Source organism: Mangifera indica, chromosome 9, assembly GCF_011075055.1.
Source record: "Mangifera indica cultivar Alphonso chromosome 9, CATAS_Mindica_2.1, whole genome shotgun sequence".
Taxonomy (NCBI): Eukaryota; Viridiplantae; Streptophyta; class Magnoliopsida; order Sapindales; family Anacardiaceae; genus Mangifera; species Mangifera indica.
Window position 1 is genome coordinate 9,460,698 of NC_058145.1, and position 22,677 is coordinate 9,483,374.

General features: G+C 31.6%; 4 protein-coding genes across 4 annotated transcripts; all 4 read right to left on the reverse strand.

The window, feature by feature from the left end:
* Positions 1–4,120: 4,120 nt before the first annotated feature.
* On the reverse strand, positions 4,121–5,069 carry LOC123226504. Its single transcript, XM_044651032.1, has 2 exons — positions 4,466–5,069; positions 4,121–4,284 (listed from the first exon to the last, which is right to left on the reverse strand). The coding sequence occupies exons 1-2, from the start codon at positions 4,655–4,657 to the stop codon at positions 4,159–4,161; spliced, it is 318 nt and encodes a 105-aa protein (XP_044506967.1). The 5' UTR covers positions 4,658–5,069; the 3' UTR covers positions 4,121–4,158.
* Positions 5,070–5,184: 115 nt separating this feature from the next.
* On the reverse strand, positions 5,185–6,506 carry LOC123226218 (B3 domain-containing protein At5g24050-like). Its single transcript, XM_044650753.1, has one exon. It carries the CDS (start codon positions 6,109–6,111, stop codon positions 5,290–5,292), a length of 822 nt encoding a protein of 273 aa, XP_044506688.1. The 5' UTR covers positions 6,112–6,506; the 3' UTR covers positions 5,185–5,289.
* A 1,967-nt stretch (positions 6,507–8,473) lies between these two features.
* On the reverse strand, positions 8,474–10,108 carry LOC123226392 (putative B3 domain-containing protein At3g24850). Its single transcript, XM_044650904.1, has 2 exons — positions 9,886–10,108; positions 8,474–9,299 (listed from the first exon to the last, which is right to left on the reverse strand). The coding sequence occupies exons 1-2, from the start codon at positions 10,004–10,006 to the stop codon at positions 8,581–8,583; spliced, it is 840 nt and encodes a 279-aa protein (XP_044506839.1). The 5' UTR covers positions 10,007–10,108; the 3' UTR covers positions 8,474–8,580.
* An 8,396-nt stretch (positions 10,109–18,504) lies between these two features.
* On the reverse strand, positions 18,505–21,371 carry LOC123224939 (transcription initiation factor TFIID subunit 7-like). Its single transcript, XM_044648730.1, has 5 exons — positions 21,037–21,371; positions 19,930–20,063; positions 19,738–19,857; positions 19,320–19,389; positions 18,505–18,853 (listed from the first exon to the last, which is right to left on the reverse strand). The coding sequence occupies exons 1-5, from the start codon at positions 21,149–21,151 to the stop codon at positions 18,687–18,689; spliced, it is 606 nt and encodes a 201-aa protein (XP_044504665.1). The 5' UTR covers positions 21,152–21,371; the 3' UTR covers positions 18,505–18,686.
* Between the last annotated feature and the right edge of the window lie 1,306 nt (positions 21,372–22,677).

A 22,677-nucleotide genomic window follows, 5' to 3' on the forward strand; every position in this document is an offset into this window, starting at 1 on the left:
TGTTTACTTGTCGCATCAAAACATTTGACACCATGGAGCGTAAGCAACAAGCTATGATTAATACAATTTCTAAGCTCTTTCTGAGCTGACTTGATCTTGCTAACAAGTGTAATATTCAACTATTTTCATATATAATTTCTGGGTTGACTTTAACGTGAAGCCAAAAATGGGGTTGACTTGTGCAATTTGCTAAATATTGTGAAGAAGGATTATTGGTTGCAGAAAGAATGAACAAAAATTGGAGTAGTTTCCGGGAAGATGGCTTCACTGGAGAAGAGGTCAGTGCATGCCAGATGGGAAACAAAGAAAATATTGTTGCAGAAAACATGTGTTCATTGCTTGAGCTGATCTTTATTATATATAATGCTGGTTACCCACCCATGTTTCCTTCATATAGTTTAATCTATATATATAAATATATAGAGATTATAATGATTTAAAAAATCTGTAAGATGACTATAAGCGTTTGATTATTTTGATAATTTATTTTTTATTATTTATATTATTTTATTTAGTTTATAAATAATAAAAGATTTTAATAATGTTCTATTATCAATAGTGATATGACATGTAATATAAAGGATAATCTGATTATTACTTCCATCTCAAGTATTAAAAAATTATCAAATAATCTTTATTTTGTTATAACTATATCCTTATTTATTAATTTTTTTAACACAAAAATAATCTCATTTTCAATTAATATAACAAATAATATAAAAAATATTTTAGAATAATTATACTTAAAGATATTTAAGTAAAATAATATATTAGTATTTTTTTATTATCCATAATCAAACATAATAATTATTTATATCTATTCAGTTTATCAAATTTTATTAAACAAAATAATAATTTATATCTAATAATTTTTAAGATAATCTTCTAATTTTAATAATAAAACATTCCTTAAACTAAACTATCACAAATGTTTTCTTCTTTTTGTTTGTAGGTGTATGTTACTATAGAAATTATTATTAAGGTTGCAGACTTGATCCTAGCAATTTTTGACACAATTTATTAATTTAATGATACCATATAAAAAAATTAAACTAGAGTTGAGTTTTTCCATATGAAATTTATTTTGAGTCAATTTGACACCATTCAAAACTAGATTAGTTTAGATTAAGATTGACACAAAATAACTTGAATTGATCTGAATATTTAGAAAAATATTAATTGTAATAGAACTTATTAAAGTTAAATTAAAGAAATGATGAAGGATAAATATTAATATTAGTTAAAATTATTATATACCGTATATAGTTGTATTTTAATATGTTTGTAATTTTATTGATTATTCATGATTTTTATTTTTAAAAATTATTTTATATTTTAATATTGAGAATGAGATTTAATTATTAAAATTATTAGAATATTTAAAAGTGGAAAACAAAATGTTATGTTATTTAAAAACTTATATCTGTCAGTTTTAAAAAAACTCAAACACCTATCCATCACCAGAATTTTTTATTAAAATAAAAGGTAAAACATCATTTTATTAATAATATTAAAAAATTATAATTTTATTTTATTTTTTTCGTTAAATTTTGAAAACTAATAATTTCACTTTAGTTCAACTTTTTTAATTTTGAAAAATGGTTTTTCTTCTCCAAATTTCTAGATTTTCTATTATCTCTCTTCAACGAAAATATAACGATAGTGATTGTCTAAAAATGAAACAAAAGAATATCCTTATTGATGAAGAGAGATCGTTGTCTTTTCGTCTCTCGTGTGTCTTCGTCTATAAAAAGACAGAGACAATCCGTCACTGTTTACAAGGGAGAAATGAATTATTGGTGAACATCCACAGCTAGACAAATTAAACAAAGAAGGGCCAGAGCCATGTTTGGTTTTGTATTAAACAACTATTCGCATAACAATTGGCTAAGCCAATGTTTTCAATTATAGCTTGCTTTGTCTTCTTTTACATGTACATAGATGTACCATGAGTATTTTATACTATAGACATACGGAAACATGTTTAGTACTTTGTAATTAAAAATAATAGTGATTATGTTTGTGCTTATAATAAAATATATAAGCCCCTCATAATACGAATTATTAGTTGGAAAATAAATAAAATATGAGTGCGGATGCATGTGACGTCTGATGGTTACCATTTAAAGGCTTGATCATAGATTTTGTAACATTATACAACATTGCCTCCAACAGATAAGAAGAATGCCCCATATTGCAGCCCTATTTGACTCCATATGCCCTAAACTTTATTGCTCGGAAATGGATAGAAGTAAAAAGGGTAACAAGAAAAGAGAGTGGGTAGTTGGGTCTACACTCTCTCAAACTCAATTGAATTATGTTATAATATTGGATCAAACAAAACAAAAATAACTAAAATGATATCGTCTTAATATATATTAATCGAAAAGATATTATTTTAATTAATTTATATTTAAATTTTTTTAAGTCTATGAATTTAATGAATCAAACATTTTTTAAGCTCGAATTAAAAAATATTTAACCTTCAAATTCAAATTTAACTTAAATTCTCTTAAATCAAACTCTTTTTAGATTAATTTAAACTAAACTTGTTTTTTAATTTAAATAAATTTGACTTAAATCCAGTTAAACATCTCAATACCAAATTTCAAATAAAATATCCACCAACCGTCTCTTGTGTATTAATGGATTTGGGCATATATGGGCGTGCTGCATCTCATGCTTGGAGGATGCTTCTACACTAGTTGCTTGCTCATAATGGTACTACCAGATCAGTGGTGCTATTTCTGAAGTATTGCAAAAATAGAAATATAAAAGATGAAGCTGTCGGTCTTCATTTGACAGCATGTCTTTCTTGGATTCTGTACCCAAATCACCTACTGTTTGAGTTTACAAATAGCAAGTTGGACTCCCAATGCAAACCCCCATTCTCACCGAATTGAAATTTAAAGCATATGTTAGTACTACGGAAGGTCAGATCTCGCTTTTAAATCTACACTTCTCTTCTCTCCCACATGGAAATCATCGAAAGTTTCAGGATTTTCCAGCATTAAGTCAGACCAATAGCTGGATTTGCCTGCCCAATTAAATTCATGTTTTTTGTTGTATGCTACACAACCAAAATTATGGAGTCTATAAGTTTGAACAAGGAAGTTATAAAGGTGTCAATTGGATCGGGCTTAGGCACAGAAAAAAAGCTCAATTTTTTATTGTAGCATATCAGATCCCATTTATGGGCATTTTGGATTAGGCTTTAGGCCTAAACATAAGTTGGTTTGATTTGTTACTATTTATATAATTAATAACAAAATTAAAAAAATAATTAATTAATTAATAATTATAATATAAAATTTTATTTTTTTGTTAAAATTAATGAATCAATCTGACCTTATGTAAATAAGGCCGGTCTTGAGCTTTAAAATTTTTTATAAATCAAGCCAATCCAATCTGAAAGTCTATCACTATATAGGTCTAAGGCTCGGCCTATAGGTTTGATGGGCTGTGTCTAAGTCAATATGGCCCGGCTCAGCCCATTGATACCTTTAATTGATGACAATAATTCTTCCACAAGAGATATGCAGGTGTATTTGCAGCTGCATTTCCAGCCCAACCCAGCAAGATTTTGCTATTATATAAAGACCCTAACACTAGTTTGGACATAATTTTCAATCTAACAAGGTGAAAAAGTTAGTCAGCACACTAGGTTGTCTTCAACAAGGGTTATAGAACGGCTTGACTCACTTGACACCTCTTCAAAGGTAGTCAGCACATTAGTTTGGACATAATTTTCAATCTACCAAGGGGTTAAAATCATCAGTATACAATGTCAACATTCAATCAAGAAGATACTTAAAAGCTATAAACAAATGCAGACATCTTCAAAACCTCCATATTCTTTCTATAACCTATTTGAGTGTGACACATTTATGCAATGACAGATGCTTAAATCATTCCAAAACAGTTCATCCAGTGAAAATTTCAAATTTCAGAAAAATAATGTACTGCCTATCAATTGGATCTACCAAAAAATAGAGCTGCTTTCTCTAATCCAACAAAATGCTGAAGAAATAAATGTTAGGTCCAGTTGAACATGTTAAATTTTTAGTTCCATATATTATCTGGGCATGTTTCTGTGCTTACAGTGACAATGACTTTCAGAAATCTACAAAATACTCGAAAAAAATGAGTTTGTTCTCTTCATTTTCTAGGCTTGACAGCAATTCTGATATTTCCTTTATAATATTTAAGGATATCTGCATTTTCGATTGTTCCACCGCTCATGATGTTCAACAAATCCTTCTCAACACGCTGTGCAAGCTCAGGCTGCAAAAGGAAACCACAGTGATATAAACTAAAATAATTGGATAGAATAGAACCAAAAGAGAAAAAAAAAAAGAACTTAGACAATATTCAAGCTGAACAAAACATAGCAAGCCTGACAGAAGAGATCAAGTTGAACAAAACACAAAGCAGCTTAATTTAATCAGAGACAAATCTAAGCTACCATTACACCAAGAGACAAAACTGGGAAGCGAATGGAGGGAGAACACAACCAACAAGAGGCTACAGAATTCCAGACTCCGGGCTGGCAGAAACCACTGCCACAGCAGGAAGAAGAGGACATACTCAAGATACTTGGCACATCTCCAAAAGCTGCCAGCCTCATCAGAAAGATCCAGCAGGAAGGGGGAAGCATAAACTACTGGAGGGGAGGCAGCAGATAAACACAGAATGGCTGAAGAAGCAAATAAACACCAGCCCAACAGAATGGCTGGCGAAGCAAATAAACTGCAACTGCACAACTGCACAACCGCACTACCACAAACAGCAAATAAACAAAGAATGGCTGAAGAAGCATGTCATATATTCTGTTGATTACAAGAACATCATATAATCTTTTAACATGGAATAACCATATGATTTATTAACAAATGACATTATTTACTAAATTAAAGAAGGATTGATGGATGCATGCATGCATATATATACATATATAGCAAGGCAGTGTTGTACTGTGGATCCTACAAGAGTCAATAAAAACAAAGGAAATGAGAGCAGTTGGCCATTAACACAAAAATAAATAAATGATCTCCTTTCAATATTAACAATATATATGAAAAATAATTGAGAACCAAATTCTTACTATAAAAGAATTAGAAAATCTATTAATTTATTAATGAGTGAGACCCAAAACTTGACTAGATTTACAACAAGTTAACAACATATCTCAAACTAGTTCTTAAAACAACTGCATTGTCGCAAATTAATAAGATATTAAATGACAACAGTCACTTTATAAGATTAAGACAACAAAATAATCAAATTAGTTCAACATCCTTCATTATCCAATACGAAGCACAACTTTGAATCTTGTCGAAAAGACCAAAGTCTCACCAATCTTCCAGGTTGCAGTTGATTGGCTTCTTTATCCACCACTTTCTTAATCCAACCCCCAATCAAATTATAAGTGTAGGTTGAACCCATGACCCACTTCTTCAATTCCAACTCCACGGTTTCCATTGATGGTGTAACTACATTAACCTTTATTCCTTTCTTCTTATTTAGAATCTCCATCTCCTCTTTTTCAACGAAGTTACAATTCCTCATTTGCTTCCTCGGTATCGATAAACGATTGTTTACCTTGGCTACATCTGTTCCTGTCAATATTTTCTTCATGACAAACCTAGTTTTCATACCATTCATCTCGTTGATTATCCTTTTGAACTTTTCAGGCATCGTCGGTTCCAAATCTTGTTGTGGCCTTTCAACAATCTTTCTCTTCTGTTTCCTTCTATTTTCCACTTCTTTCTTCAACCTGCTCGTGATATAGCTTCTCACGTTTGATGTTACAGGCTTTCTTTCAGTTAAGCTCCTTCCTAATTGAATTAAAGATTCAGAAACCTTCCCTGCCCGTTTTCGAATCGATCTTTTCTTCTTATGAATACATGCAGCATTGAAGAACTTAACTCCACCATCGTTAACCTTTGACACTTTCTTGCACTCCGCACAACGCTTTATCAAATCTGTAAGAACTCTTTCCGTGATCAAATTTTCAATTTCAGATTCATCAGTGAAAATTTGTCGAATTTCATCCACGATTTTATTAAAAGAATCATCAGCATTGGAAATCTGTTCAGGTTGACTACACATGTCTGATAAATTGTCTATATAATTTCTGAGACTTAGAAGACAGAACACACCACTAACAACCAGAAATACGTTATAACACAAGAACCCAGATTTAAACTGTTAGCTCAACCAAAGAAAAGTGAAGATGGAACGTGACAATTAGAGAAGAAGAGGAGAGAGAGAAATAGAATTTGCAGAATTCTATACCCAGAAGAAATTAGAAGATCAGAGCACTGTTCACACGCATATACCCATATAATGAAAGTAGGGTTTCAGAGGTGGAAAGAGAGAATTGTCTTCCTAACTCACCTACCTCCCTCCTTCACCTCAGAAACTAATGCTGAAATAAAAGAAAATCAAAATACAAGATATAAAATCAAAGTGTTGATAAGAATAATTAGTTAATAATAAGTAATTATGATAACTGGTCGATAATTAAGTTTTATTAAATAAAAATGTAAATTGACGTTATATACGTAATTAATTAGATGATTATTTTAATTAATTATAGTGTACTACAAAGAAAATATATATCCCTAATGAAACTAGAAAGATGTTATTTTATCGTGAAATCTCACATCAATTTTAAATTCATTAGAATTAGAATTGCATTGATCAGAGAATAGGAAAACTTAACTTAAATTACATATCAATTTCATTTTTTTTTTCTAATCATTGGTTAAACTTTCCCAGCTATCAAAAACTAAATCAATTATCATTAAATAAATCCACAAGAACCAACATAAATCTAAACCTTTGAAAATTCTCCTGCCCAGTTTGCTGCCGTTGTCTATGCTGCATCTTCATGATTTTCTCCAGAACCTGCCTCTGGATGATCCCCTTTGGTTGGCGCTTAAAGTTTCTTCCTCACCTTGATGCTGTCTCTGCCAAGTTTCTAGTCTTCTGGACTCCTCAGGCGACAGTCTCTAGTTTTCCCTTTTGCATGTGTGCTTCTGCAGAGTGCTGCTTAATTGCTGCAGTTTCCTGCTGGAGGGTGTCCTTGCCTCTTGTTGTAGTTCCTAGATGGTCCTCAGCCTGGATTATTCCTGTGCAGGATGACTCTCCATCTGTTTGCTCCTGTCTCCAGTCCTCCCTTTTTGTAGTTTCATTAATGGTGGGAAACAGTCATTTGGCCTGTATTTGAATAAAAAATGCTTCAAGTTATCATGATATAAGGTGGCTTCCCACATGTAAAGATAGAATTCCCACCAACTTCACTTTGGGCAACATATATTAAATGACCTTGGAAAACGACTTCACCTTATTGACTTAAGAGTCAAGAGAAAATGTATATAAATATCTTCCCCTCCCTAACATTTGTAATATGAATTATACATTGTTAGATTTTGATCTTATAGTTGAAGGTACTAATTTAACTTTGGGTGGGAATAAGTCCTTTGGCCTAAAATTAAATAAAAATATTATACCCACATCACAAAATGGAATCAAAGTTTCTCTTAATTAAGAAGATTAATTACTTAAATTAATTCCTTTCCCATCCACCATATTCATAACACATGTTTTCTTATATATCATTCTCTTCTCTTGTTTCTTTCTTTGCCATCCCACTGCCTTTAATTTTCTACATACATCTCTTTGACAATTGTTTGTCTTCCTTCGCCTAAAACCCTAAAAGTGAAACACAAATAACCATTTAATTCAGGGATTTATTTATATATTGCTAACATTCTATTTATCCACTTTAAAACAGTTCTCAAAGTTGGCAGAACCAGCAACTAATTAACATTTTTCTATTTATTTTTTCATATATGTTTTTATGATATGAAATATTATTTAGTCATTCTTTACCTGGAGGAGAGTTTGTGGTTCTTAATCTATGGAATAGAGGATTAGGGTATTCAACTTCTATCCACCCCATCGTCATCTCTATGTATATGTAAATAGAGGGTGTTTAAAACAAATTTCTTGAACTGGGTGGTGTACTTTACTCACCGACAGTTGAAACACATATATTCTAAACTAATCTGTGAATTCCTGGTCCAGTGGAGCAAACAGTCTTGGATTTTCAACGATACCTCCTCAACTTCTGGCTTTAATTTGAATGGAATGACGTCGTTTCCACTATTAAATGAATGCGGCGATCCCGTGATCATATAATATAATTAAAGACTGTATTATAATCTAATCATATATAATTGGGATTAATCACCCATGTCTTGACTTCACCGCATGTCGCCGCAAAGTATTATAATTTAATCATAATTAAATGCAAAGAAAATAAATGGGCTAAAAGGAGAATGATTATAGGGAGCACAAAAATAAATAAATGATCTCCTTTCAATATTAACAACATATATGAAAAATAATTGAGACCCAAATTCGTATTATAAAAAAATCAGAAAATCTATTAATTTACAAGAAGTCATCAACATATCTCAAATATATTCTGGAAAAATTACATTAATAAGATATTAAAAGACAACAATCAATCACTATGTAGTATTAAGACAACAAAATAATCAAACTAGTTCAACATCCTTCATTATCCAATACGAAACACAATTTTGAATCTTGTCGAAAAGACCAAAGTCGCACCAATCTTCCAGGTTGCAGTTTATTGCCTTCTTTATCTACCACCTTCTTAATCCAAGCCCCAATCAAATTATAAGTGTAGGTTGAACCCATCTCCCACTTCTTCAATTCCAACTCCACGGTTTCCGTAGATGGTGTAACTACATTAACCTTTATTCCTTTCTTCTCATCAAGAGTCTTCATCTCCTCTTCGTCAATGAAGTTACAATTCCTCATTTGCTTCCTCGGTATCGATAAACGATTGTTTACCTTGGCTACATCTGTTTCTGTCAATCTTTTTTGCATGACAAACGTAGTTTTCATACCATTCATCTCATTGATAATCCTTTTGAACTTTTCAGGCATCATTGGTTCCGCTTCTAACTCCACATCTTGTTCTGGCCTTTTAACAATCTTTCTCTTCTTTTTTCTTCTATTTTCCACTTCTTCCTCTTCTTTCTCCAACCCTCTCGTAATACAGCTACTCACATCTGATGCTACAGGCTCCATTTCAGTTAAGCTTCGTCCTAATTGAATTAAAGATTCAGAAACCTTCCCTGCCCATTTTCGATTTGATCTTTTCTTCTTATGAATACAATCTGCAGCATTGAAGAACTTAACTCCACCCTCATTAACCTTTGCCACTTTCTTGGACTCCACGCAATGCAATATAAAACCTGTAAGAATTCTTTCCGTGAGCAATCTTTCAAATACTGATTCATCAGCGGAAATTTGTCTAATTTCTTCCAAGATTTTTGTGAAAGAATCATCAGCATTTGAAATCCGTTCACGTAGACTACACATGTTTGATAAATTTTCTATATAATTTCTGAAACTTAGAAGACAGAACACACCACTCACAACCAGAAAAACGTTAACACAAGAACCCAGATGTGAACTGTTGCTAGAAAATTAAGTGAAGATCGAAATTGTCAATTAGAGAAGAAGAAGAAGAGACAGAAATAGAATTTGCAGAATTCTAAACCCCAGAAGACATTAGAAGATCGGAGCACTGTTCAAACCCTTAAACCCAACTGAGATGCAAGATTGTAAATAGTGTTCTCAATTTATAACAGAAAACCGAGTCTTTTCCAGCCTGGGACTCCTATTTTGAAAGGAAATATCTTTCCTAATTACAAACTAATTAACCCTCAACGGACAAATTTGAGTTTAAGAAATTTCCTATTCTCTTTTAAATTTGTAATTTGCTTGTGAAAATCTTACTTGATTTCTTGTAAATCAATTAACGTAAACAAGTCTTACCCAAACCGGTAGCCCAGCAGAATGTGGCATAACGTCGAGCAACAAGGCAGCGAGAAGCGACGTCGTTCCGTCCCGCGGCTAGCCTACAAAGTGTGGAGTTGAGTTGACCAAAAAACCCCATACGAGATTTGTTGAGGCTGAAGTGAGATATATGGGCTTTGTGTTGGTGGTTTTCTGAGTTGAGTGTGAATACTCTTTTTGGAAATGGTGAGAAATGGAGCGAATTGAATCCTTTTTTATTTCTTTTTTTTAATTTCAATGGAAAGTTTTGCCAATGAGGAAAGAAAATTGATAGAAACATTTTTTTTTTATGTTGAATTGGTGAGAGAGATAAGAACAAATATGTATATTCTTATAATAAAGAAAATTGTACTTTAGGAGTTTGATTATATCTCATTATCTAGTTTAGTTAAAGTTTATTTATAAAAGATGTTGTTATTTATAGAAAGGATAATAAGAAAAAAAAAAACATTAAAGACAAGGTTTTTTTTTTTTTTTTTTTTTTAAATTAGAAGGTTACTTTTAGGATCAGACTTGCATCGAATTTATATTCGAAAATTAGTTTAATTCGAACGAGTTTAAAATAAATTAAATTCAAGTGAACTTAAATTCAAATTTAAGTTTGAGAGTTAAATATTTTTTAGCTTAATTTTAGGAATATTTGACTCTCAAAGCTCATGAGCTCGAAAAATGTTAATACGAATAAATTAAAATGATATCGTTTTAATTAATATTTATCAAAATAATATAATTTTAATTATTTTTTGTTTAATTTAAGTTTGAACTTGAACTTAATTTTTGTCAAACAAATTAAACTCGAATAATTTTGATACAATCTCAAATATTAATTTGAGTTTATTCAAATCAAATTGAGCTCAAATTTGATTCAATTGGAGTATTTTATAAATTGATGCAAGTGGGCTGGCAGTATGCTATTTTATGATAATTAGTCAGTTGGCGTACTTGAATGGGTGTTAAGCTAATTAATATACTGCCACTTAACTAATTAATAATTAACTAGCTAATCTCCCACAAAGTTAAAGTCTAAATAAGACTTTACAATTAAATTTAGGTAGTATTGGAGTTTTACAGAGAGGGAACCAGAGGGTTAAAAGATCGGAATCAAGCTGACCTTCCTTGACTTTAGAAATTGTTCATCTTCACTTCATAAGGGTTAATGATACCTTATGCACGAAAGGAGTCTTGGTCAGAGAATCCTCCAATGATGTTAGGTTGACCACATCTAACCTTGCGGTCGATTTGGGCAGAGACATATAAACAATAAATAATCTTTTAATGTTTTCATTAGCCAATTGAAAATTATTATGGATGTATATGTATATACCTAGACAAGCTCTTCTTGTGACGGGATATCAACAACCTTGTCCCCTTGAGAGACAATATCAATAACCTTTTTACTGTAAAAATGACACATAAATAGTGAATCACTTTATTGGATTCAACTGTAAGCCACATGTTTGTGAAAAACACTGTACTGACCTCTATTATCAAAGATGAGTCCTATGATGATCCTCATTCCCATTACCTTGTACGAAGATTAATAATAAATGGTTCATCTTCACTTATGTTGATTACAATAATAAAGTTAACAGTAAATAGTTAATCAAAGGGTTTGACTGAAATTGTACTTATCTTTATTGTCTGACTTGCTATCACAATGAGACTCACACTTGACGGTTCTCCATCACCCTTAGGATGTTATAGCAACATTAAGAATTGCAATTACACAGTTAATTGAAACATTTTAGTAGCTCCACGTTTGGGATGTCATAACAAATTATTACTTACCTTAACTAGGGGAAGAGATGTCATAACGAGTCCTTTTGTTAATGATCCATTGTCGTCATCAGGAGGTTGTAACAACATATACAATATTTCATTTACACATTGATATTGCATAAGAAATTAAAATATAAAGGTAAATGAGTTAGCTTGTTTACCGAGATGGTAGTGTCTCTCTCTGGTATATTGACAACCTTTTGATGATACAATATGACCTCTATATTACCCACTTTGGCCCCTATATTACCTAGTCTGGGCTTTATGTCACTGATCCTCTCCTCTTAAGCCTCAAAACAATCCAAGATGAGATTGTCCTATCGAGTCAACATAATAGCAAAGTAACACATCAATGGCTTATGTAACATCCCTCCCTAGAAGTACTACCCATCGAAGGATAAATGTTACGAATTAATATTCGAAGCGTCTATTTTTTTCTTTTTAAAAATACTTTAAAATAAATGCATCATTAAAAGTGTTTAGAAAGCATTCCAAGAAAACTGAAAATCTGGAAGCAAACAAAAGATGTATATACTCATATAAAAATTCATCTAAAAGCATATGAAAACAGGGAGTAATCATATGCAACTGTACCATAATCTCAAAAAGTCAAAAGTCAATAAAAACATGCTACTGTATGCATGTAATATAAACCAGAGATAACCTGCTCCAGCTGGATCTACCTACGCTGACCTGACCCTGCCTCGCAGCTACCTCGATCACCTGTACCTGCAATCAGGAAAGAAAAGGGAGTGAGTGATAAGAACACTCAGTAAGGAGAAAGAATCAAGTAAACTATCCTTTTGTTTTTCATGTTCTAACTCACTTTTGGGATTCAATCTCACATCTTAACCTCTATAAGAGATTGAAGAGGTAATTTAGTTCACTCTTTACTATTTGGGTCATACTTTGTCCCATCTGGTGTTTATTTGATACTTTCTGGAAGCTAACTATAGAGATTTGATACTTTTCTAAGCTCAAGCTCTTTTTTCTTTCACTACACTATTTCTGAATCTAAATTGAACTGTACTGCGAGCATACTCTACTGCGAGCATGCTCTACTGCGAGCGGATCCTACTGGGGGTCTATGTCCTACTACGGACGTGTCCTACTGCGGACGTGCCCTACTGCAGGCGGTGTACTGTAAAGTGCCCCCTCATAGTTTATAGCATGCATGCGGGTCTTATATCTTACTAATTTTGCTTCCATTTAAATTTATTCATAACTCACCAGACATTACTCTTAGGACAACCCCTAAATCTTGAGCCCCAAACTTCTTTTCTTGCTTTTCTTTCTTTTTTCTTTTTTTCTTTTCTTTCTTTTTTTTTTCCTTTCCTTTCTTTCCTTTCTTTCCTTTCTTTTCTTTCTTTTTCCTTTCTTTCTTTCTTTCTCTCTTTCCTGCCCAAAACTACGAAATACTGTTCACAGAACAGTCATTTCACAAAGTAGCCTTCTTTTTCATACAATTTAACAGCGTTTCTAATTCATACAAGCTATATATAGTTGGAAAGAGGATTCAAAGAGCTTTCTAACAAACTATAATAGCACTCATAATTCATTCAATCAGGCAGTCAAAACATCAGATAAACTCAGTGGCAAAAATTGTCTCCCCTGTTTATTTGATAAAGCAGTCCTTGTGGTTCATGCAATATTTAACAATCCAAATGATCCCCAATTCATACAAGATATATATCACTGAAAATATAATTCAAAGAGATTTCCAAAGAGATATAATAGCACTCATAATTCCATAGATAAGATAGTCAAAACGTGAGATAAACTCAGTGACAAAACTGCCTCCTCTGTTTATTTAGTAAACCAGTCCTTTCGGTTCATACAAATCTTTAACAGTCCAAATGATTTCTAATTCATACAAGCTATATATCATTGAAAAGAAGATTCAAAGAGCTTTCCAACAAGATATAATAGCACTTATAATTCATCAAATAAGACAGGCAAAACATGGGACGAACTCAGTGGCAAAAACTGTAAATATTATACAACTTTCTGCAATGAACAAAATCATATACATAGACATCCCAAATAGCAAAACAATATTCCTCAACATCAAAATCATCATTTATAACATAGATCCAAGGAACCAAAGGCCTAAAACATGTCACATATCAAGGATGATATCCCTTACCTTGTTTCAAGCCAAATTTTTACAAGTTGGCTTCCTCCTCTTTGTTTTGCTTCCTTTATCACCAAGACAACTTTAAATCAATACCAAAACACACTAACATATTCACATAACATGCATATAAACATAGATGAAAGGGAAAGGAAGGAGATCTTTGATTACCAAAGCTTCCAAGGTGTTTCTCTTTTTTTTCTTTTTATTTTATCTTCCAATATCTATTCAATTTCTTCCTTTGGCTTCAAGAAACAAAAGAAAAGAACATGAAAGAGGCTGGCTGCTGGAGCTTTACGGGAGAAGAAGATGATAGAAAAACTTGAAGCTTCCTTTTGTCTTTTCTCTTTTTTATAAACATCTTTATCTTTTTTTTCTTTTTCTTTCTCTTTTTTGACTTTTTTGTATTTATATATATATATATATATATATATATATAACACCCATAGATATATATATTTAAAATGGAAAAAATCTCAAAACAAGGTCAAAAGACATAAATACCCCTAGAACATACCTGAGGGTATTACAGCTTATAGGTGGTGGCGAGGGGATTGGTTGAGTTGGGCTTTGTTGCTGGGGGCATAATAGGGGCCTCTTCTAAAATCAGCTCAATAAGGGGCACTACCAAGGCCACCTTTGAAAAGGATTATATAGGTGGCATTATAGGGGCCTCCTCTGAAATGGGCTTTGTGGGAGGCTCAATAGAACCCTCAATAGGCATAGGAGCAATCACTAGAGAAGCAACATCATAAGAAGTAGTTGTTACTTCGAGGGAGTCTGATGCTGAGGATGAAGACTCAGTATCTAATATTCTTAGGTAGCATGATGCAGGATAACAATCTTCTACTTTTTCAATCGGAGATTAGACCAACGAGAAATTAACATAATCTTGCTTATTAAATTATATCAATAAGCATTTGTCGCAAGTTAATTAATAATTAATCAATCAATCATGAATTGCTTACCATATCTCTGTTGAATATAGTTACAATGTCATTCCATCTCGAGATGTCTCTAGTATGCCACGTCAACATAAGCGAACTCGTTGTAATGACACATGATCCACTCAACTATCTAGTGTATCAAACATTTCGTTAATTCAAAATTGCAATATCAATCTTAACATGTTAATTCCATCAATTACCATTGTAGTAATTGTTTTTTTATTTCAATCACAAAAATCTTTACAATAGTAAATGATACACTAACTTGGAAAACAAACGGGTACCCCATGAAACCAAATGTCTAACAAGGTTAACGTTCTTCTTTTCATTGGGACCAGAGTCTGCACATAACCTCTCATTGTAGTGGGACATGGATTGATATGTCATTTGCCATACTTATTCTCCCCACGAGTATGCATTGAATTCGTTCATATGATCAACCAATTGGAGAACCTTTTGAATATCAATTTCCAATTTTCATTTCCTAGTAACCCCAGATGAAGATAATAAAGCAGAGTCAACTACGTGTCGTAGAAATAAGTATCTTGAATCCTTTGTCTAGCATCCCAGGGAAGATAAAGGTTCATATCTGTCAATCGACTGAAGTGAAAGTCGGTAATAACAACAAACTCAAATGGGTTGAACTTCATGTCAAAACCTTAACCCTGAACCATAATTGATCCCTTGCATTGGCCCTTATCACCTCTCTTAAGATAAATGAATATGCCAACACTCCACTGAATCTACTGTTTTGGATGTACAGAAATTGACCAAAACATGTCATTTGAAAGATCTTTAACTACATCTTCATCAATGCATCTTTTATCATGGACATTGTGCCTCAATGCTCGGATGGGCTCACTAGAGTCTTGAAGTGTCACTTAGCCATAGGGAATCTCAATTTCTCCTTTAGGCCTTTATGTTTTCTTCTCGATAATCCTCTTTGTAATACCAAATAAAAAAAAAATAAAGACAATTTTCATCATAAATATTTTATTCAAAAAAATAGATACAAAATTTGAAATCTACACATCTAAAAATCTTAATATGAGAATTTTCTATTTCTCCCCCGTAAATGAAAAATATCATAAAACCCCTTAAAATTGTAAATACTATAAAACGAATAGATTGAATACTTTATTCAGAAAAATAAACTTACAATTTGAAATGTACACATCCAAAAACCACTACATAATTAAAGATTTTAATTGTAATGATAAATTCTTTTTTTCAAATTCACATATCCAAAACCCTAAATTGAAAACTATCCAAAATAATAAAAAAATATACCAATTTTTGTAATAACTATTTAATTCAGAAAAACAAACCTAAAATTTGAAAATTATATATCAAAAAACCTTAAAATAGAAAAATAATATCAATTTGCCTTTTTAAATAGCAAATATTATAAAACCCTCAAGTGAAAACTATCCAGAAAAACCTTTTAATGGCAGATATAACAACAAAACCCCACATAAAAATTATCAACTAACCCCAAACCGCAAACTCGCAACATCATTAGGTGGGAATTGTTTTAAAACTCATACTTTCTTCCCTTCTCGCGATCTCATGAGTCTCTCAAGTTTTAAACACTGGCTCTTTGTCCCTGTTCGCAATCCCATGAGTCTATCAAGTTGAGCAAAATCAACTTCTCCTCCCCCCTCCCCCATCACCGATTGATTTCATCTTGCAATTTCAACTCACAATCCATAAGCTGAGATGACAGCTTGTGAGGTTGAATTTCTTCATCGAACCACATTTTAACAAGAATCAATTTACACCCCGTTCTAACACAAAATTCCTAATAAAAATCATGCAAAATTTTGTTTTCAAATATAATATTGATCGAAACCCAAGAAAATTGCTCCACTCTTTTACCTGTTTGATTTGAATTCTTGCAACACAGAAATGGGCAGGGCCTTCCGTCGACACACACACAAACGGTTCATATTTATCACAGCCGGCCCATTTCCTCGAAATTGAACGTGTCTAGGTATGCCAGACAACCAAGTCACCTGGCAGACCAAAGCATGTTTTAGTACTTTCAAATTAATAATAATAATGATTATGTTTGTGGTTATAATAATACATAAGCCCCTCACCAGCCTCATAATTCAAATTATTAGTTGGAAGACACATCATTTATAGGCTTGGTCTGAGAATTTTTTAATATTATCGCCCCAAATTGGCAATATCATCTCAAACAAGATAAGAAAAGTGCCCCAAATTGTAGCCCCAGTTGACTCCGTAAACCCTAAAATCTGAGGAGGTGTTTGAATTTGGTAATATTTTATTATTAAAATTAAAAATTATCTTGAAAATAAATTAATAAAAAGATTATTAAGTATAAATAATTACTATATTTAATAAAATTTAATTAGTATAAATAATTATTTTGTTTGGTTAAAGATAATAAAAGAATACTAATATAATATTTTACTTAAATGTCTTTGAGTATAATTATTTTAAAAAATATTTTTTTTATATTAGTTGTTATATTAATTAAAAATGAGGTTATTTTTGTTTAAAAAATTAATAAATAAAAATATAATTATAATAAAATTAAGATTACATTGGTAATATTTTAATACCTAAGGTGAAAATAATAGTCAGATTATCTCTTATATTACCTGTTACATTACCATTGATAATAAAATATTACTGTAATTTTTTATTATTTATAAACTGAATAAAATAATATAAGTAATAAAAGATAGATTATCAAAATAATTTTTAACATTCTTTAACTAAATGCAGCAGTATCACTGAGGAATGGATAAAGGTAAAAGTGTAACAAAAAAAGAGTGTGGATGGTTGGGGTCTACACTTTCTCAAACTCAATTGAATGCTACGCAATACAATATCTAGTTGATGAAGAGTAAAACTGAATTTGAACTGAGTTTGAGTTTACAAAGTTTTTGTAAAAGTTATTTGAGTTCGGTTTACTGAAGAAGCGCCGAGCTTGAATTCAGCTACAATGTTGGGTTGAGTTGAGCTTTGAACTCGATTCAATATTATAGCCACGCAAGAAAATCTAAGACAATATTGTTTTGATATGTAATGATCAAAACGACTTTGTTTTGTTAATTAGTATTAAATTTTTCCAAACTTACGAGTTTGATGAGTCGTACACACTTTAAGCTCAAATTCGAAAATATTTAACTTCTAAACTTAAACTTGAACTCAAATTCTTCTGAATTGAACTTATTTTAAGTTTATTTAAATCAAACTTACTTTTAAGCTTGAACAAGTTTAAGTCTATCCCTTAGAAGTCTACATATCAAATTTCAAATAAAATACCCACCAAGCTTGTCTTGTGTATTAATGGATTTATGGGCTTGCTTCATCTCATGCTTGGAGGATGCTTTTGCCTGCTCATATATTAATAAATTATGACAATTGGTTGGTGATAATATTATCGGATCAATGAAGCTAATTATTAAGTATTGCAGGGACAAAAGTATAAAAGGTTAAGGTGTCTGCCTTTGTTTGATGGCCTGTCTTTACTGGATTCTGTACCCAATTACTACTGTTGAGTTTACAAATAACAAGTTGGACTCCCAATGCAAACCATTATTCACGGAAGATCAGATCTGGCATTTAATTCTACAGTCCTCTCTCTCTCCTCACTGATATTCCAGGTAAGTTTTTCAAGATTTTCCCGCATGTAAGTCAGACCATTAAATTCATACTTCTAACATTCACCTGTCTTTGCAATCAAGTGCATGAATCAACAACTTCATCAAAATTATAAGATGGCTATTATTAAAGATAAACAAATACAGTCTTTTTCAAAAGTTACGTGATGTCATTAAATACAACAGATACAAGAAACAAGCAGGAACTGCACAACAGAATCTGCGATGAATTCATTTGTTGTGCATATGATACCCTATTGAATTCCAGAATGAGATGTAAATTTACATAGAATCATCAGACTCCTCAGAGTCACTTCTTTCAGGCACCCCAGTGTTAGCTTCAGCCTCAGCAACATCAGCCTCCTTTGGTGCAGGAATAGGTGCAACTTTCTTGTTTGCATTACGAGCATTTCCATCAGCATCTCCCTCTTTCTCATTCACTTCAGGATGTAAGCCATTTTGTCAAGGAATATCCAAATCATAACAGTCCAATGTCAACATTCAATCAAGAAGAAACTCAATAAACACATGCAGAATTCCTCAAAACCTCCATATTCTTTCTATTACCTATTTGAGTGTGACACATTTATGCATTGACACATGCTTCATTCATTCAAAAAGAGTTGATCCAAAGAAATTTTCAAATTTCAGCAAAATAATGTACTGCCTATCAATTGGATCTACCAAAAAATAAAGTTGCTTCCTCTAATCCAACAAAATGCTGAAGAAATAAATGTTAGGTCCAGTTTAACATGTTAAATTTATAGTTCCACCTAATATCTGGGCATGTTTCTGAGTTCATAGTGACATTGACTTTCAGAAATCTACAAAATACTCGAATAAAATGAGTTTGTTTTCTTATTTTTCTGGGCTTAACAGCAATTCTGATATTTCCTTTATAATATTCAAGGATATCTGCATTTTCGATTGTTCCACCGCTCATGATGTTCAACAAATCTTTCTCAACACGCTGTACAAGCTCAGGCTGCAGAAGGAAACAAAAATGACATGAGCCAAAATTGGATAGAATGGAATCAAAAGGGAAAAGAAAAAGCACTTAGACAATATTCAAGCTCAAGCAACTTGATTATCTGTCACTTTATGATGGTAATCAGAAACTACATAATGCATGAACACTATCTTTATTGCTTGCAATCACTTTCTTTCAGAGCATCTTCATTCAGGCCATAGACATATCTAATAAGAGAACATTTAGTAGTCCTAATAAAGTTCTCATGCAAGAGCCAAAACATTTAATTTTTTACTTCTGGTTCCTGACAGAAAAAAGATCATAAATGAAAAAGTGTTTGAGAAGTATCAAAGCAATTTGTACATTTAGGTCAGGCTCCCTCCGGAATCTACGTTTTCGAGCATCCCTCATAGGTGGGGTGATACCATGTCTATACTCGACCACATCTGGAGCAGAATCACCTGGTTCTCTAACCACAATCATCTGCACAACAGAAACAGTTCATATAATTGCATTAAAACTGATGGACTCTTTTTTACAAACCACCAACACTACCTGACCAATGTCTGCAGTTTTAACCAGAGCACTGTCATCATAGGTTTTGTATGATTCCACAACAGAAGGAAGATCTAATAGAGATACTGGGAAATGATCATCGCCTATAACAAAAGTTCCACTCCTCCCATTCTCTGTAAATATATGTCAAGTTCACAAAAATGCAAAGACATTATGTGAAACAACAATAGTTTTCAACGTACTGAGCATACAGAGTATTGCTAATTGTTCACACAATTTATTTATCGATAGACAGATTTTACACCTTTAATACAATATTACGATTTAATGGTACAAAAAATAAAAATTTGAACTTAGAAATAAAATATCAAGTACTAAGTGAAAGCTCACATAAATACAAAACAAAAACAAAAACACGAAAACAGACACAGTGGAGACCGAGAGCAAGGGAACAACTGCCTCAGGTCCGTTAACTTCAAAGCCATATTACAAATTTCTTTTGTACCTGCCGAGATAAGAAAATCCTATACAAGAATCGTATACAAGGTTCTATAAAAATCACATTGTCTTTTCAGAAAACAACGACGGTTGTGTCAGATTTACGAGCATTGATGCCAGTGAAAGTATCCCTCCCTTCTGATTATCCAAAGGAATGAGAAGACAAAATATGCATTGACACAATACATGTTCTCCGTTCATATTAAGAGGGAATTTTGGATGCTCTCACGTGAAAACACTTTTTAAAATCAGAAAGCAATTTAGTGAAAGAAAATCGGAAAACTCTATAGAATCAGGCAGTTTTAGACCACTGGACGAGGATATACAATTAGAACTTATTGAAAAAGGAGAAAAATAAAAACACTTTATCCTTATCTAAGCATTATACTGTAACAAAATCATAGAATGACTGACGAAAATAACATGATTAAATGCCCAATTTCAACACCAAATATCAAACCTCATCCTGATAAAAATTAGCTAATAAATAAACATATTCCTTTAAAATTTATAAGCTATAATGTTCAAAATTCTGAACTTGAAGGTGAAGCGTTATGCGGGTATAACCTTATAAAAACTATTAATAAAACCAGAAATTGATGGGCCGAATTACTCCAGTAGTTTTAGCAAGTCAAAGCGAGTTCTCACCAGAAAAAGATAAATCTAGAGACTTGTCTTCCCCAGAAGAAGGATCTTCGTTCAAAAGACGTTCAATTCTCTCAGCAACAGAAGGGGGAACTCTGAGGATGAATTGCTCCTCCATTAATATTCAATACCCAGAGAAGTTTACACTTTTAATAAATAAAAAATCCACCAAAAAAAACCCAATTAAAATCTTTAATCAGCGAAAGAACCAAAAAAACCAGAGCCAAAGATCGATTATGCGTTATAAAATACTAGAAGTCCGAAACAAATAGGCGTCGCTACGAAAGGGGAAAAAAAATATTTAAAGCGTTATTGATGATGGAAGGAGCAAGAGGGGGAAAATGCAAATAGCATATTAGAAAGGGTATATATATATTTTTAATTTTAAAAGAGAATTGGGAGAATGTAATTACAAGACAAACCTTGAGCTTTCTGAATTTTTATTCGAATAGCAACTTTTTCATTCTCACATGATTACCCTCAAAGTTTAAACAAAATTTCCTTTATACCCATTTATATTAATAAATTAATTAAAATGGCCTAAATATAGGAGGTCTGCATGATATTAATTAATACTCTGGAGATTATATGGATAGTGGCTAATTCATATATAATTTCATTTATAATTTAGTTAAAAATCAACCAAATCTAAAACAAATTCTTCTTAGTCCAATCAAAATTCCATTATATTGTGTATATATATATATATATTAATTTTCAACGAATTCAGTTTGAAATTTAAAGAATTTTTGGGGGTAAACGTGATCCTCTCCTAGTATGGATAAATATAATTTTAATCATAATCTTTTATCAATTCTTTGTCTTTGTTGTGTGTTTTAGTTAAAAGTACAATAACAGGTTTGGTTTATTAAAGTTTTGCTTGAAATTTGTTTGAAAAATTAAGGAAATCATGGGTAAGATTGTTGGTAAGGATGATCATGTCTATCCTTTTTCTTTTGTCATTTTCAATTGTTATTATTGGGTTAAAAATATGAGTATTAACCTTTTTTCTATTTATCGGGTAAGAGTAATTACTTTTATATGTTGTTTTTACTAAATTTTAGTTATAAGAGTAATACTTTATTTTTGGCCCCGCAACTATTTAATTAGTTCAATTAAGAGTATTATCTTAGTATTTTATTAGGAGAATTTGAACCTTAGAGTTATACTTTTTTATCACCCAAGCTATCATTTTGGGGCCACTTCATATAATTTGATATAAAGGTGTTTTTATATTATATTATATCTTAGGATCACTATAACAACACCCCTAAACTATTTTATTTAAATCGTTTTTATATTCGTACAAAATATTGATGTGATTTTTAGTTATAATTTATATAAAAGTAGAAAAATCGTGAGTAAGAATGGCCTAGGCAGAGTAGGTGTAATCAAACCTAGGGTTAAAATGTAAGTTTTAATTATTTGGGGTGATTTAAAATTTATGAAAATATAAAAGATTATAAAAGTTTTACAAATTATGTTTTAATATATATTTTAACATGTGAAAATTGGTAGAGTTTATTACATTATTATTTGCCCAATATCATTATATATAATGCATTCTAACAAATATTATAATCAATTTTGTTTTATTAAATGAAAATTTTCTTTTTTTGAAAATTTGTAGTGCATATATAAACA

Bases quoted from the DNA above. Each gene is read 5' to 3' on its own strand.
- LOC123226218 (XM_044650753.1), bottom strand. From the start codon at position 6,111: ATGTGTAGTCAACCTGAACAGATTTCCAATGCTGATGATTCTTTTAAT.
- LOC123224939 (XM_044648730.1), bottom strand. From the start codon at position 21,151: ATGGAGGAGCAATTCATCCTCAGAGTTCCCCCTTCTGTTGCTGAGAGA. The intron at 20,064-21,036 runs GTGAGAACTCGC...ATATATTTACAG, and splicing joins TCTAGATTTATCTTTTTCTG to AGAATGGGAGGAGTGGAACT. The intron at 18,854-19,319 runs ATATCCTTGAAT...AAAATGGCTTAC, and splicing joins TGGAACAATCGAAAATGCAG to ATCCTGAAGTGAATGAGAAA.
- LOC123226504 (XM_044651032.1), bottom strand. From the start codon at position 4,657: ATGCTTCCCCCTTCCTGCTGGATCTTTCTGATGAGGCTGGCAGCTTTT. The intron at 4,285-4,465 runs GTAGCTTAGATT...TTCCTTTTGCAG, and splicing joins TTTTGTCTCTTGGTGTAATG to CCTGAGCTTGCACAGCGTGT.
- LOC123226392 (XM_044650904.1), bottom strand. From the start codon at position 10,006: ATGGGGTTTTTTGGTCAACTCAACTCCACACTTTGTAGGCTAGCCGCG. The intron at 9,300-9,885 runs GTAAGACTTGTT...GAATTCTTACAG, and splicing joins CTGCTGGGCTACCGGTTTGG to GTTTTATATTGCATTGCGTG.